The sequence below is a fragment of the Hevea brasiliensis genome, chromosome 6 (genome assembly GCF_030052815.1).
Source record: "Hevea brasiliensis isolate MT/VB/25A 57/8 chromosome 6, ASM3005281v1, whole genome shotgun sequence".
NCBI classification, from domain to species: Eukaryota; Viridiplantae; Streptophyta; class Magnoliopsida; order Malpighiales; family Euphorbiaceae; genus Hevea; species Hevea brasiliensis.
The window spans coordinates 57,086,167-57,102,361 of NC_079498.1; the positions used below are offsets into that span (position 1 = coordinate 57,086,167).

Here is a 16,195-nt window from a genome sequence, read left to right on the forward strand (position 1 = left end):
GACAATATTTCTTCACCAAAGTTGTGCCATTATGTGTCTAGTTTCATGTCCAATTGGTCTTGCACCAATTGAACCTATACAACTCTATTTATGGTTGCCCAAACCTGCTGAACTCCCAATCAGTCCTGCAGGTCACCAAGGGCAGCATGCCTAAGGCCAACTCCAACATTCTTAATCACTTCAATTCCTCCTCACACACATTCAAATGGTCACTAATTGACCATTACAAGGTTATCATATTATTACATGAGCAAACTCTAATGTTGTTCATGTGTCCACATTTTTTTCAAGTTCTATCATGCATTCCACTTGCATTTCACTTACACAAACATATTCAATCACTCATCTCATACCAAGAGCAGCTCATAACCACTTTGCTATTAAGCAAAATCATCAAACCCTAACCAGCCTAAGCTGCTGAAATTTTAAAGGTACACACACACACATTTTTATTTCATTTTCTTATATTTCCTACTTATTTCATGCCATTAAACATGAATTAAATCAAAGGTAGTAAGAGTTTGGACACTAACCACTTGGAGCAGAATTTCAAGCTAACAAAACCTCCTTTTTCCTTCCTCTTTTTGCTGCCCAGTGGTGATTTAAGGTGTGAAGAACAAGTTTAGTGAAGAGCTTGAGTGGTTTTATGGTGAGATTTGATGGGGTTTGAAGCTTTAGTGGAGCTATCATGGAGGAAAGGGGTGGAAGGGAAGAGAGACGACTAGTTTTTGGTGAGAATAGCTGATGGCTTTTTTTTATTTTTGTTGTATCATTTATCCTCTTTTTATTAGTTAATTTAAGTGTTAATTAAATATGATTGGTGGGTAAGTGTTTAATGACTGCATATGATGTCATAATTGGCATTTTCTTTCATTTTCTTTTCTTCTTCTACTCATTTTCAATTTAATTTTTAATAATATTTATTCATATTTTAGATCATAATAATTATTTACTTAACTGGACAAGTCGGTGAAAAATCATCTCTGAAGACGAAATGACCAAAATGCCCTCCGTTTAGCTTATTGAGCCAAAATTGTCTGTACCGATTGAAAAAATTTTCTAAGCATTTTCTTGGCATTCTAATGCCATAGGAACCTCAATGACCCTTCTCTGGAGTCCCAAAAATTATTTTATAAATTTTTCCTCGGGTCTAGGGCTCCTAGTTATAGAATCAGAATTTCCCACCAAGTTACCCATTACTAGGTACCTACCATTTAACTTGATTGTATTTTATTTCTAAAATTTTTTTTCTAAATTTTTCTTATTAATATTTGAGTTAATTATAGTTCCTCACTTTAGTTTAAATATTTTTCTGAATGTTCTAACTGTCCGGACCGACACTAGTCACCGAAACAGTAGAATGTACGGAGTTGCTACAGGGAGGGTGTTACACAAACTATCCAGTTTCTATCTTCAATCTAGGCATAATCTTAGGCCTCAATAGTCTTATAATATGATATTAAGTAATTCAAACATTCTTACATCCATAAAGGATTGACATTCATCATGTTCACATCATTTGTCATTATCATATACTTGTTTACATATTCATAATAAGGAAGGATTGACATTCATCATTTTAACATCAATTAGCATCATCATATAATCAATTTTATATTCAAAATAAGGACATAACCATTTTCGCATAGCATTTAGAATCAATCATATTAATTCCCCATAAGGCAGATTCTCCAACTCATTTTGCAATCATAATTAGACTTAGAGAAAGACATTTTCAAGACTAGTTCCCCCAATAAAACATGTTAATTTATGTCTTAACTTTCATTAGAAATTAAATTGATCCAATTTAGACGCGTAGAAATTCATTTATAACCCTTTATATGCAAACTATTCAAGAAGTTAGATTACCAATTCAGGGAGCGCCCATTTAGCACCCTATTTTCTATTAACTCCTTGGATTCTCTAAAGAAAGAATTAGCTCTTATGGTCTTCATACAATTTATAGCTTAGGGTCTTAACTTTCATTTGAATCATGAATCACCCCATTCCAAGGTCTAAAACTCAAGTTATGCTCCAATTTCTACATACTATCTAGTTTTTACATAACTAGTTCTGGTTACAAATAAAATTCATAGTTCCTGTTCATAAGCTAATTTGACCATTCTAAAGATAGATTCAATTAAAATAGTCTACAAAAAATATCTTCTTACATATTTTAAGTTTTTAACAATTCAAGAATCACTTAATTTGGAGGCCTACATCATGAGTTATAGCTAAATTACTAACTACTATTCCCGGATACATTTTCCTGAAAATTTCACATTTCTAAATTTCCAATTCAAGTTTGCACTCAATATTCAAGTACTTTACACCTAGAATTTGTGCAGGGTCTCTAAAGCAAAATTTAGGCCTATGTCTTAAGTTTCCAAAGCATCTTGTAGTACCTCAATTGGAGATATACGGAGGGAGATATGCCATGTTTATTACACGAAGGTCACAGGACTGACTTGCTGAATTCCAGGAAATTCTAGATTTGCAATATCAAATTACACTAAAATTTCAGCCACTTTACCCTTAAAATTAAGTCCAGGTCAAAACATAGAAATTTTAGGTTTATGTCTTAAGAAAATTTTGGTTATATAACTCAACTTATAGCCAAATTAGTGCAGACTACTCACTGGATTCACTAATCCTGACAGTCACCATACAATGATTCATAAAGTAATAATTTTTATAACAAGCTTGGAGAAGTACTTATCTCAATTTAGTTCCAGCAAATTACTCCCAATTACAACCACTTTTCATTAAAAATTCCAAGTCTAATTCAGTGTATGGATCTTGGTCAGCCACACTAATAATTCTGCCTCACCCTTAGTTTGCCTTCACCACTCAATCTTTACTTTCCTTCATCAGTTCCACCAAAATTCCCATCAATCCTCGACTCAAATTCAATAGGTACAAGACTTAAGAAGAGATTAATATTCTTAACTTGAATTTGAAGTTCAATCTAGCTATTTTTCCCTTGGAAATTTCATATTCTCCCACTTGAATTCAAATTTCACCTATCTTGAATTTTTTCTTCACTTTCACTTTGATTTCATGGCTTGTTATTTAATTCCTTCTATTCCATCATAAAATAGCATCTGAGATTCAAATATTAGGATTGGTATTGGAGATTGGACGAAAGTAAAATGTAGAAGAAGAGTAAGAGGGAGGTTCGACTGAAGTAGGAAGAATAAGACACAAAATTTGTGTCAATCCACATGCTCTAGATATTTATCCTCTTTTAACGTACGCCACTTTGCCATTTGTCCTCACTTCCACCTATTTAATTAGTGATTAATTGCTAAGTAATCACACTTAATGATCTTAATTAATCTCTATTAGATGCTAATTTAGAAAATTTCAATTTTTTTCCCCAAAATTTATTGATTTTGCTATAAAGTCAATAGGTGTTTTTTACAAACTTTTAATTTAACCACTCACTTAATCTAATTTACATACAATATTTAATATTTGAATTTCTTATCAAATAGACTGAATATGGTCTATAAATACAGAGCATTACATAATATTTCTTTTATAATGATCAAAAGAAACATTAAATCTCTTTTTATATCTATCTTTTTCAATAATTTGAATTTACAAAATCCATTTTTTATACTTAATTTATAATATATATAGATATATAACTACTTTAATAAATATCTTTTATTAGGTATTGGATACTTAATATATTGCAAGACTTTATTTAAAAGCTTATAATTAATAATTAATTTAAGTGCTCCATGTTCTGTTTTAGCATCATTTGGGACATAAAAGCAAAACTCCTATAAGGAAATTAGTTTTCTTGATTAAGCTTTTTTTTAATAAATCTTTTTTTTTTCGATAACTCTCTAACTATTTGTTTATATGAATAGCATGCATTAAAATTTTTTTCATAAAGTAAAGATATAGCATGTGTTTTTTCTGTTTTAAAAAGTATTTGAGACAAGTGCACAAATATTTTTTTAAAAAAGAAATTTTATTTTTATTAAAAATATAATTAATAATTTAAAGAATAGTATTTTTTATTCTAAACAGCTGATACATTTGCATTTAACTTTAATCTTGATTGTTAGATAAATTTATAAATAATATTTGATATTGAGATAAAACTATTAAAATTAAAATATTAAAATATAATTGTAAAATATGGAAAACTTTCTCCTTCCTTTCCTTGCCGTTTAACCGGAATTCGGGAAATGGTATGCTTTTGAGGAAGCATCTAGAAGACCAAGACCATGAGGCAACAAAAAAGAGAGAAAAAAGCGAATTCTAGACTCTTCTGAAATCATCACGCTAGGATTCAATTTCAACCGTCCATTGTCACACGGCACAATTAACCCGCCCTTTTATAAAGCTCTCCCTGCCTTGATCCTTCTAGGCAATTCATTCCTCCTATTAAATATTCTATACGTGTCTAGAGCCTTCTCTCAAGTAGAATAAGAAATCTGCAGGTTGTATCTGGAGATTTGAATTTCTGGATTTTTCTCTGTGTTTGATTTGGTATAGTGGAAAAGAAGGAAGATGTTTGGGAGAGCACCTAAGAAGAGTGATAACAGCCGCTACTATGAGATATTGGGTGTTTCGAAGAACGCGTCCCAGGATGATTTGAAGAAGGCTTATAAGAAGGCCGCTATGAAGAACCATCCTGATAAGGGAGGCGATCCGGAGAAGGTAATCTTCTTGTTCTTGTTCTTAATTTAAGAGTTTGTTTGGATATTTTCTTCGGTGTCTCTATTCCCATTTAATTTAATGTTCTTAAGAAGATAATTATGGATTTTTGCTGTGAATTTTATTTTTGGGTATATCTTCTATGTACTGTAATGATTTTTTTTTTTTATTTCGTTGGAATTGCAAGTATTCCTTCTAGTTTGATTTAGATAAGATTGATATAACTATTTAGCTTTTTGATTCGTTGATAGCTGAGAAATTTGACGAAAAGGGAAAATTAAAGGGAAGAGTGACAGAGAATTGGTGAAATTTTATGGAATTGGGTTTCTTTGATTAGAATTTTTGTCTTTGAGTTGTACTGGAACCGATATGATTTGTGTAGGCAGGTGTTTTCTTATTTTCAATGTTTCTCCTAATCTGGTAATAGCAATTGTGTTGATGTAAAGGGAAAAAAATTAGCAGGAATTGTTTGGTTTTTGGTTAGTGCTTTAGGGTTATGATGATTTGTTGATAATTTAGTACTTTTTGATATGATTAAGTGAAATTGTTGTTGGAATGATATTGCAGTTCAAGGAACTGGCCCAGGCTTATGAAGTTTTGAGCGATCCAGAGAAACGTGAGATCTATGATACATACGGTGAGGATGCTCTTAAGGAAGGAATGGGTGGTGGCGGTGGTGGCCATAACCCTTTTGACATTTTTGAGTCCTTCTTTGGTGGGAGTCCATTTGGAGGTAAGGACAGTTCTTTTGTATGGTGATGGTTCTGCCAATGATCAAGCTTGAGTATGTTTTTATTCTGTGGCTAAACTACACTAGTTTGAACATAGGTGGCAGTAGCCGAGGAAGGAGGCAGAGACGCGGAGAGGATGTTGTTCATCCATTGAAGGTCTCTTTGGAGGATCTATATCTTGGTACAGCTAAGAAGCTTTCTCTATCCCGCAATGTTATATGCTCAAAGTGCAAGGGGTGAGTTGTTTCGTCATACTTTTTCTATTGCAATATTATTTGTGCTTTCTTTCTTTGTTGTGGTGATTTTACTGATATGGGATTTAATAATGAGTGGATGGCAGAAAGGGATCAAAATCAGGAGCTTCAATGAAGTGCCCTGGTTGTCAGGGCTCTGGTATGAAGGTCTCAATAAGGCAGCTTGGCCCATCAATGATTCAGCAGATGCAGCATCCTTGCAATGAATGTAAGGGTACTGGTGAGTCAATTAGTGAGAAGGATAAATGCGTGCAATGCAAGGGTGAGAAAGTTGTTCCAGAGAAGAAGGTGTTGGAAGTCATAGTGGAAAAGGGCATGCGTCATGGGCAGAAAATTACATTCCCTGGTGAAGCTGATGAAGCGGTATGTTGCAGACTTGATGTCTTTTTGAGTATACTGGATTAAATTTGTTTGTTTTGTTGTTGTGTTTCGTAGACTGATACGATCACTGGAGATATAGTTTTTGTCCTTCAGCAAAAGGAACATCAAAAATTCAAGAGAAAGGGGGATGACCTTATTGTTGAGCAAACTCTATCCCTCACCGAAGCTCTTTGTGGGTATCAGTTTGTATTGACACACTTGGATGGGAGACAGCTTCTCATAAAATCAAACATTGGGGAAGTTGTCAAGCCTGGTAATTTAAGTGAATGAATAAATTCATTTGATTAAATCCTAATTGTTGCTAGATTTAATTAATTATTTGTGCATTATGCAGATTCATACAAGGCAATTAATGATGAGGGTATGCCCATGTACCAAAGGCCATTCATGAAGGGGAAGCTATATATTCATTTTACTGTGGAATTTCCTGATTCTTTGACTCCAGATAAAGTTAAAGCACTAGAGGCAATTTTGCCTCCAAGGCCATTGAGTCAGCTGACGGATATGGACCTGGATGAATGTGAGGAGACCACCCTACGTGATGTTAATATGGAGGAGGAAATGAGAAGGAAGCAGCAGGGCCATGCTCATCAGGATGCATATGAGGAGCATGAGGAGATGCCTAGCGGCGGACAAAGGGTTCAATGCGCCCAGCAGTGATAGAATTGAATCGAGTGTTGAAATACAGGGCTAATTTCTAAGTAATTGTAACCCACTCGTGAAACACGTGATAATCAGAAATTTTCAGGAAATGAGTACATGGCATCTTTTTCTGGAGGGTTGCTTTTGAGTTTGTGGTTTCCAATTGATTATTTATTATTTCTTGAAGAAGAAAATCCCATAACTGCTGAGTTGGTTCTTTAGGGTAGATTTCATGTTGTGTTTCTTTGTGTAGGTTACATTCTATGCTTTGATGAATTTGATCAGCTTCGAATGTGGCAGCTTCGATTTGAGAAAAATCAGCTTTTTAGTCTGATTTTTTAATAGTTTGATTTGGTTTTAATTTTATTTTTTAAAAAATTAATTATTTGATGTGATTTAATTAATTAAATAAATAAAATAAATTAATCGAATCGATCCCTATTAATATTACATTATTTTTACACTTCTCTTACTTTAGGTATTTAAGTTTTTTCATTTTTACCTTCTCTCATTTTATCGCGTGGCCGTTCATATCCACTCCCACCATCTCCCTCCTCTCTTTTTTTTTCTGCCTATCTCTCATTTCATTGCATGATAGTCCCATGCCACTCTCCTTTCTTCTTTTTCTTTTTCAGTTCCTCTCCCTGCCTATCTTCCTCAGTTAATCTTTCCTTTGCGCTAGAATCGCACAGCTTCATTGGTCGTGCCTTCTGTTTTAGCAAGGACTCTGTTGCAGTTTCTCTTGGAGGAAAAGATGTGCTTTGCTTGGATTTTCCACCTTGATTTGCTGCTTTGTACCATTTAGATCTGGTGATCAGCAATCTTGTGTTCATGAGCTCTTCGCTTTTTCATTTGCTTGAATTCTTCCGATACATCTGAGTTTGATTTGAAGCTTGCATATTATTTTAGGCTTGCATATTTGTTGAGATTGAAATGTATTTGATGCATTTGTGTTAATTGAAACAATTTTAATTTTTATTTTCATTCTGTGTTTTTGAGTTTGCATTGATGAATTGAGAAATTTTTTTTTTTTTTTTATGTGTGGGGTTGAGTTTGGCTCTACTACAATGCACCGGAATTGTCACGAAACCGATCAAACTAAAACGTGCCAAACTAATTTTTTTGAGTTCGGTTTGATACGGTTTTACTATTACTTTAGTTCGATCTCAGTTCATAAAAATATTATTTTTAGTAATTCAATTTTTAAAGTTCAGTTCAGAATCGAACTAATCTGTAATCTTATCAATTTATTCTAAATTTCACTTATTTTACAAGTATTGATATTATATTTAATTAAAAAAAATGTTTCTTAATATATTGAGATAATTTCAAGTTAATAAAATCATATTACTCATTATTTGAGCCCCATTTATTTCGAAAAAAATATTTATAAATGTGTTTATTTGGCAAACAGCTTGGCTACTTAAGAAATCAAATATTGAATATATTAGCTATGCGCTTTTTGACTTGTATCAACCTTGTGAGAACTTGACCGAATCAATACGCTTTATCAAAATCTCATTCAGATTAAAATATAAAAATAAATTGAAATTGTATTAATTGTTGTGATAATTAAGTACAAAGTTTGAAAATTAAATGTAAGATTTGGAAAATTAAAAAATAGAAGAAATAAAGATAAATAGATTGCTAAGTCTATTATTGTTATTAAATTGAGTGATTGATCAAGCTTTGGAACGTTGTATAGCAGAAAATATTTATAGCAAAGACCTAATCGCCCCTTTAAGATTCTAGAACAAGCACCTTTTTACGTTGCACATTTTAGCGCTTATCGTGAACTCTTATATCTCGCCATTAATCGCTAATAGCTTGTCCCATGATCTAATAATCTCTTGAGTTTAATTAACTCCTTATAGCTTTTTTTAGTTGAATATCTGATAACTATCAAAATAACTAGTAAGTATTTATTTCAGGTCTCATAATTAATTAATACAATCAAATTAGAAAATTTAATTAATCAAAGGCCTAAAAATAATTAGTTAGCTAGTTTAATTATTTTTATGCAAACAATTGTCCCCACACATTGATTGGCCGGTTAAGCCATTTTAAAGTGAACAATTAATTTCCTCTGAACATTGAAATTCACCTGCTCCTCTGTATAAAACTACAAGTCCTTTATTGGAAACTTTTAAATTTAAAGAACTACTTTGAAGAGCTTCTTAATCCCCTAAACTTCTAATCAAGTCAAATCTCCTTTTTACGTTTAAAAGGTAATTATTACTACCATTTAATTAATTTTCTTTCATTAACCCATTTCTCTCACCATTTTACTATCCATTTGTTTATCAGAATTCATCTTCCTCTTAATTTTCTCTTAATCAAGGAACGAAAGCGTGAAAAATCAAGTTTATACCATTGAATTCAAAATTTTTTACCTAGGTCACATGCATCATGTAAGATTTATTTTTATCTATTTGATTTCAATGATAAACAACATATTAAAATACTTTTAATATGTTTTAGATATGTATTTGCCATTTAAGATTTTAAAAATTAATCAGATTAATTTTAGAACTCTAGATGAGATCAAGAACAAATACATTAACCTCTTGATGCAGCAGTTGTATTTGTGCCTTTCTGATGCGCTCTTCAGACATCGATGTTGTCTCTCTAGTTTGTCCACACCAAGAATACCTATGGCAGTCCTTGAACAGCTTCTAAAGCTTTTTCTATAAATTAGAAAATCAAGTTTTGCCTTTTAAGAGATTAAAAATGTAAATAGAACATTAGAAACAATTTCTAGTATTTTTAATTCAAGAGATTGTTTGCTAATCTCTTGGAATTGGTGAGAGATGAAGAAGAAGAGAAGGGGAACTTCAAGGTGGCGGCACAAAGGAGGATAACTGTTGGTTGTGTTATTTTCTTTTCATAACAACACTTATATAGCTAAGTCAACACATTAAACCCTTGCCACATGTCACCCTCTGATTGATTCTAGGTTTAATTAACCCAATCACATTGTGCCAAGTGTCAAATCTATATTTAATCTTAATTTTAATCATCTTACATGATTAAAAGACATTTGGCAAGCTTATGTGTAGTGCCATGTGTCACCATCACATGGTGCCACATGTCACCCTGTGAAATGACCAAAATGCCCCTGTGTCTTAATTTTGAGTTCTCAACCCAAAATAATTATTTCTCTTCTTTTAATCAATTTATATCAAATATAAATTAACTAATTAATTAATATTTATTAATTAATTTCATTAATTAAATTCATATTTAAACACTTTAAATATAAATTTAACTTATACTGTACATCTAATAACCTAGATTTGGTTTCAAGCCATGCTATGGACTTTGCAATCTAATTGCAAACCAAATCTATTTGATTAATCAATTAAACTCTTTAATTAATTAATTAAATCATATTTAATTAGGTGATAACTTGTGTATGTGTGTGACTTACTAGGCTCATCACTAATTGGCAATGGGATATGATATCAACTCTTAATATCATCGTAACTCTTTCTTACCATAAATGATTTCTCTAAATCATTTTATGCACCTCATAGACCATGGTTAACACCTAGCATACCATGCCATGAATACCCAATTAGTAATAAAGTTTACCTTAAATGAACCTATAATCATATTTTACCATGCACAAGAAACTCTCTCATACAAAATCTCAACTCAAGCTGGAGACATGGTTTAAGTCAAACCCCATTTACTATGAATATTATGTTCTTTTTTAATTCCAGTTATTGATTAAAAAGATTTTCTCATCAGAAACTCTTTCTGAATAAATCTATCTGTCCTGGCCAGGAACTTGAAACATCAAGAACAATTAAATGAACATAGGATTTTATCTCTATTTACTTAGAGGAACAGATTCCATCTTGATAAACACCTACCTCCATAGATATTTAGCAGGAGCCAACACATGCCCATATACCCATACACAAGATAAGTATGAAAGCAAAGATCAAACTCAAACCACCTATATACAAGATAATCGTGCTATCTTAGGTCTAAAGATTATATGCAATCGATATGATTTATGGTAATGCATCGACAAGAGTAAACTCCATGTGCTTGTCATAAGCGTCACTGGTTCGGCCTACTTATCATGTATAAGTGCCTATCATGTTTGTTATATGGCATGAGACTCACCATTCCATCTTATTTATATCTTATATAAATAACTTGGGAACAAACATGAATACAATCTTTCTGGATAAGTCATGTCCTTATTATGAAGTATCCTCGATTGTAAACCTATTTATGATACTTTGTACTAGAAATACTGTCACTCATATTCTTAACAACTTAAGAATAGAATTTCTAACAAAATATCAATGGACCTTTTCTATTATATATAAATATATTATGTAAATGGAAAAGTGGAAATGCCTTTTATTAATAAAAACATGTACAAGATACATACTAAATGATATGCTCTAGGGCATACTACTAAACTAGAGCCATTATTTACAATATCTTAGACCCATTTTCTCAAGATGTCGGTCTAGCTAAGTCTGTGACATAGGCTTAGTGAATGGATCAGCTGGATTTTCAGCTGATGCTATTTTCTGCATGGCTACATCGCCGCCCAACTATTTCTCCGATAATGTGGTAGCGCCTTTCTATGTGTTTGGATTTCTAGTGAGACCTTGGTTCCTTAGCTCAGATGATCGCTCCATTATTATCACAAAGGTAGTGGAACCATCGACTCAATGGAAGGAACTACTGTAAGTTCTCACGAACTTCTTTATCCAAACAGCTTCCTTTGCAAAGATCTAATGCAAGAATATACTCACCTCAGAGTGGAATCGCAATGTGCTTTGTTTGGAACTCTTCCAACAGATCGCACTTCCATTACAAATGAACACATACCAGAGGTAGACTTTCTATTATCGATATCCGATTGGAAATCGTAATCAGATAACCATCCAATTGCAAGTCTCCACTTCCATAGATCAAGAATAAATCCTTAGTTCTTCTTAAGTACTTAAGGATATTCTTGACAGCTATCCAGTGTTCCAAACCTGGATTGGATTGATATGTCACACCCTACCCCTCTGTAAGGCATAACATGATCCCGTAGTATACCTAATGAATTACCAACTCCGCTTCATCGATAATCCATTAAATACACTACAAGGGATTTTAAAAACTTTTCTTACTTCTTTTACAAAGCAGTGAGCACTATTTACAGTGTTAAAAACTTTTGTGAATCAAGTGAAACAAATAACTTATTTGGATTATTTGGAATTTCAGAATAATTTTGGCAGAGTGCCATCCGTATTTTGATAAAACAGCTCTTCTAAAAACCAAGAAAGCACTTCAATATATTTCCAAGTCTCAACTCCAACATTTTCTCAACTCAAATCCATAGTAATTTTTCAAAGACTGTGATAAAAGAAATATAATACAATTTTTACAAGCCAAAATAACTCATAATTATTTTACAACTTCAATGTATAATTTTTATTTACAATCGCCAAAACCAACAACAATATGTACATACAAAGGAACATACATTACATTACAAAATACAAAATATTGGTATACTCATTATACCCTGAGTTTCGCTAGAGGTACTAGCACTTAGTCTCACGCCTGTCTGTCTGCCTACTTGCATAAAGAATAAAAGCTATCACGAGACAATGTCTCACTGGTGCACAACATTAACCAAATACAATTTAAATCACAATTCACAAATCATATAAATAGTGGATACTTAAAATCATAGTTAATTTCAAGACAATAATTGTCAACCAGAATTTAAACTCCATTTCTCAACATCACAATAAATTTCAATAAGTCAGATCATGGTTGAATTCAAAAGACAGTATATGTCAATAAGAGTTTAAATTCATTTCACAATCTCACAATACACATCAATAAATCACACACAGCTTTAATCATGTTCCCAAGTTCAATTCATCCCAAAAGCCGATGGCTAATGAGGTATTCAATTCATCCCAAAAGTCAATGACTAATGAGGAATAACATAGCTAGCTAGCAAAAATATGAGTACTTATCCAATTCGTCCTCAACAGGCACACACCTCAACACTTCAGCCAGAGAGGGAATTCAATTCGTCCCACTAGACAAGCTAGCGAGGAATACAATCAATATACATGATAGCTATGGTTTCAAACCATTTCCAATGCTTTTCAATTAATAAGTATCCATCAATATCATTCAAATAATTTCTCACAATTTCAAACCATTTACAATGCTTTTCAAGCGATAAATATCCATCAAATATCATTCAAACAATTTTTCACAGTTTCACAATTTAAAACAATAATATACAACTAGTCAAAATTTATTTCAATTGAAAATAATTCAAAGAAATAGTCAGTACAAACCTCGATAATTGTCTCTGTATGGACTCAGTGTTTCCTTCCTTTCCTCGAGTCTTTGGTAATTGAGAAACACAATTTGAAGTGTTTCAAGATTAAATTAAACCGTTTCTAACGATAATGTTCGATAAGTAATTCATCAAGGCTATTATTTGCTCAATCACCTAATATACCGACCCTCGATGCTTTAGGTAAATTAGGTTTTAGTGTCATTAATATGTCACATTCGATAGGGTTTTAGGTTGGTACGCTTTACCAAACTCATTTCCTTGTTTAGTGCATTTTAATGCAACTTGTCGGATTCTCGATACTAGTTTGACTCCAGCTGCACGACCTAGTTTCCTCGGTTTTTGAGTTTCGGTCAAAACTACAAACTTGTAGATCTATGTCTTATGGAACACGGGGCAAAATTTAGGTCATTCTGAGTTAAGTAGACCAAGTTATGATCATTATACTATTGCTGGTCAAATGGCATCAAATTAGGTCAATTTTAGGTCAATTTGGTCAACTTTGGTTCGGCCAGTTTTTGGACCCGAACTTGTGCAAACTTTTTGACTTGCTTCTGGTCATTTCTGGGCTTTGGTGTCTTCATAATACTTGTAGGTATGGGTCTTAACTATTCATGGTTAAAATTTCAGGTCAATTGGACCTGTTTTGAGTGAGTTATGGCCTAAACACTAACTGCTGTCCAAATGGTCAGTTTTTAGGTTTCAATTGCACTTAATCCGAATTGGTCATTTTTCATGCCACCTTGCAAGCAGAATTTTGGTATGCTTTCTCAATGAAAGTTGGCACATTTTGTGCCTAGTTTCACCTCCAATTGGTCTCATACCAATTGAGGTTACACATTTAAAGTTATAGGCTAAAATGTATACTGCCCTTAATTACCTTGCTTAAACATACCTCAATTACACACTTACATTACTATATGTCCACTTCCTTACCAATTCTGTTTTGGTTCATTACCAAAACCATATTCCACTTTACATTAACATCACTTTTGGCAGATTACAAACATCCTTAATACACCAATTAAAACTCACATTTACAAAGTCTAAATACAATCACATATACACCTAACATTACAAATTCTTACATACACTTTACACAATCACTCAATATACATATCCATCAATCCTCAATGTCAATATTCTGCCAATACCTTCATGAACACATACATTTATCCAAGAGTTCCAAGGCTGCCGAAAATGTTCCTCAATACCAAAGTATCATACAATTCATCAATTTCCATCCCAAGTGCAATATTCACCATACACATATGGAATAATTTACTAGGACATTAAATCACCATAACCAACATAATTTCTCATCAAATATATGCAAAATTATTTCATCAAATACATAACTCCATGGCTGTCCAAAATGGACATCTCAATAACTCTTCAAACTTGAAAATTTTCTTCACAAAACCAACACCCATAACATGAACACAAAGTTTAACAAAGCAATCTTCCAAAATACAAACTTACCTTATGGTTGGAACTTGCCAAACCTTGATTAAACTTCTTGATTTTGGTATCAAGCTCTTCCTTATGATGTGTAGACAATCTTTAATGAAGGAACCTAAGTGTTTAGAAGTGAAGTGAGGGGTTAGATGAAGCTTGAATGAAAACGGCAATGGAGGTTTTCTTGGTTCTTCAATTCGGCTAGGTTTAGTGAAATGAAGAAGATGAAGTATTCAGCTTGGATAATGGAATTACAGCTGCCATTTAGTGTTTAATTAAATCCCTAGTGGTCCACTCACAAATTTTAAATCATATAATAAGTTTAATTCTCACTTATTCCACATTAAACCCTTAATTTACTATTTTATTTAGTTACCAAAAATTTATTTTTTCATTTCATTTTCTAAGTGTAATATTATTTATTTTTAATGGAAATTTAGGTCAAAAGACAATTCGTATGTCAAATGACCATAATGCCCTGCTCGTTGCATTCCCGATTTTTCGGTAACACCGGGTTTTGTCTGTTTTTCGATTTCTCACTTTTCTTTGTACTAATTATTTAATTTTTCTTTGATCTTCCTTGTAACACCCCTATGTTTGGTAGTGCGTTCTGCTGTTCCGGTGACCAGTGTTGTCCGGACAGCTAGGATGCCTAGAACCGTACTTTAATATGAGTGAGGAGACATAAAATAATGAAATACAAGAAAAGAAAACAAAGGAAAATCATAGCAAAGAAATGTAACCGAGTAAGTGAGCCTGAAACCTAGCGATGGTGACTGCACCGAAGTCACGCGTGGACCGTTGATCGCCCTCGGATCATGGAACCTGAAAACATTTTTGGGACATAAATAGACCCTTGTTGAATAATAAATATCATTAGAAATAACAAAGAAAAATTAAATAATTAGTACAAAGAAAAGTGAGAAATCGAAAAACAGACAAAACCCAGATATCAAAAATCTGAATGCAACCTAACAGGCATTATGGTCATTTGACATCCCGAATTGTCTTTTGACCTAAATGTCCATTAAAAATAAATAGTGAAAATCATGGGTTAAATGTGGATTATGGGACAGTTAACTTAATATATGATTTAATTCTTGTTAGTGGACCACTATAGTATTAATTTATCATTGAAATATGGTCGATATGGTCCACTCACCATCCGAAATTCCATCTTCCTCAAAATTCTCTCAAATGGCCGAATTGAAGAAACCTTGAAACTCCATTGACGTTCTTTGAGCTTCATTCCTCTCTCCATTTCAACTCCATTCTCTTAGGTTCTTTCATGAAAAATGGTCTACACACCACAAGGAAGATATTGATACTAATTTTGAGAAGTTTGGTGAAGGTTTAGCAAGTTACAAATAAAGGTAAGTTTGCATTTTTAAGAAATCCTTTGTTAAAGTTTTTATGCATGTTATGGGTATTGGTTTGGTGAAGGAAAATTTTGAGTTTGAAGGGTTATTGTTGTTGCCATTTTGGACAGCCATGGGTCACGTTTTTGATGAGGTATTTGTGTATATAATTGATGAGAAATAATGTTAATCATGGTGATTTAGTAACCTAGTGATTTAATGCATGTATATATGGTGAATGATGCACTTTGATTGGATTTGTCATTTTGTTCGGCAATGTGATGTTGATGAATGAATTGTGGCAGCTTGTGGACACTTGAATAATGGTGTATATTGAAGGGAGTGTGG

The 16,195-nt window shown here is 32.7% G+C and overlaps 1 protein-coding gene across 1 annotated transcript; it reads left to right on the forward strand.

The window, feature by feature from the left end:
• Window positions 1-4,375: 4,375 nt before the first annotated feature.
• LOC131180820 (dnaJ protein homolog) lies at window positions 4,376-6,820 on the forward strand. The gene is made up of 6 exons (XM_058148562.1): window positions 4,376-4,680; window positions 5,245-5,410; window positions 5,506-5,644; window positions 5,749-6,025; window positions 6,098-6,296; window positions 6,378-6,820. The coding sequence occupies exons 1-6, from the start codon at window positions 4,531-4,533 to the stop codon at window positions 6,701-6,703; spliced, it is 1,257 nt and encodes a 418-aa protein (XP_058004545.1). The 5' UTR covers window positions 4,376-4,530; the 3' UTR covers window positions 6,704-6,820.
• The last annotated feature ends 9,375 nt before the right edge of the window (window positions 6,821-16,195 follow it).

What these genes read in the sequence shown, in the direction of transcription:
- LOC131180820 (XM_058148562.1), top strand. Translation starts at nt 4,531, where the DNA reads ATGTTTGGGAGAGCACCTAAGAAGAGTGATAACAGCCGCTACTATGAG. An exon ending in TGGTGGGAGTCCATTTGGAG is followed by an intron (nt 5,411 to 5,505) that starts GTAAGGACAGTT and finishes GTTTGAACATAG; the next exon opens with GTGGCAGTAGCCGAGGAAGG. An exon ending in CTGGTGAAGCTGATGAAGCG is followed by an intron (nt 6,026 to 6,097) that starts GTATGTTGCAGA and finishes TGTGTTTCGTAG; the next exon opens with ACTGATACGATCACTGGAGA.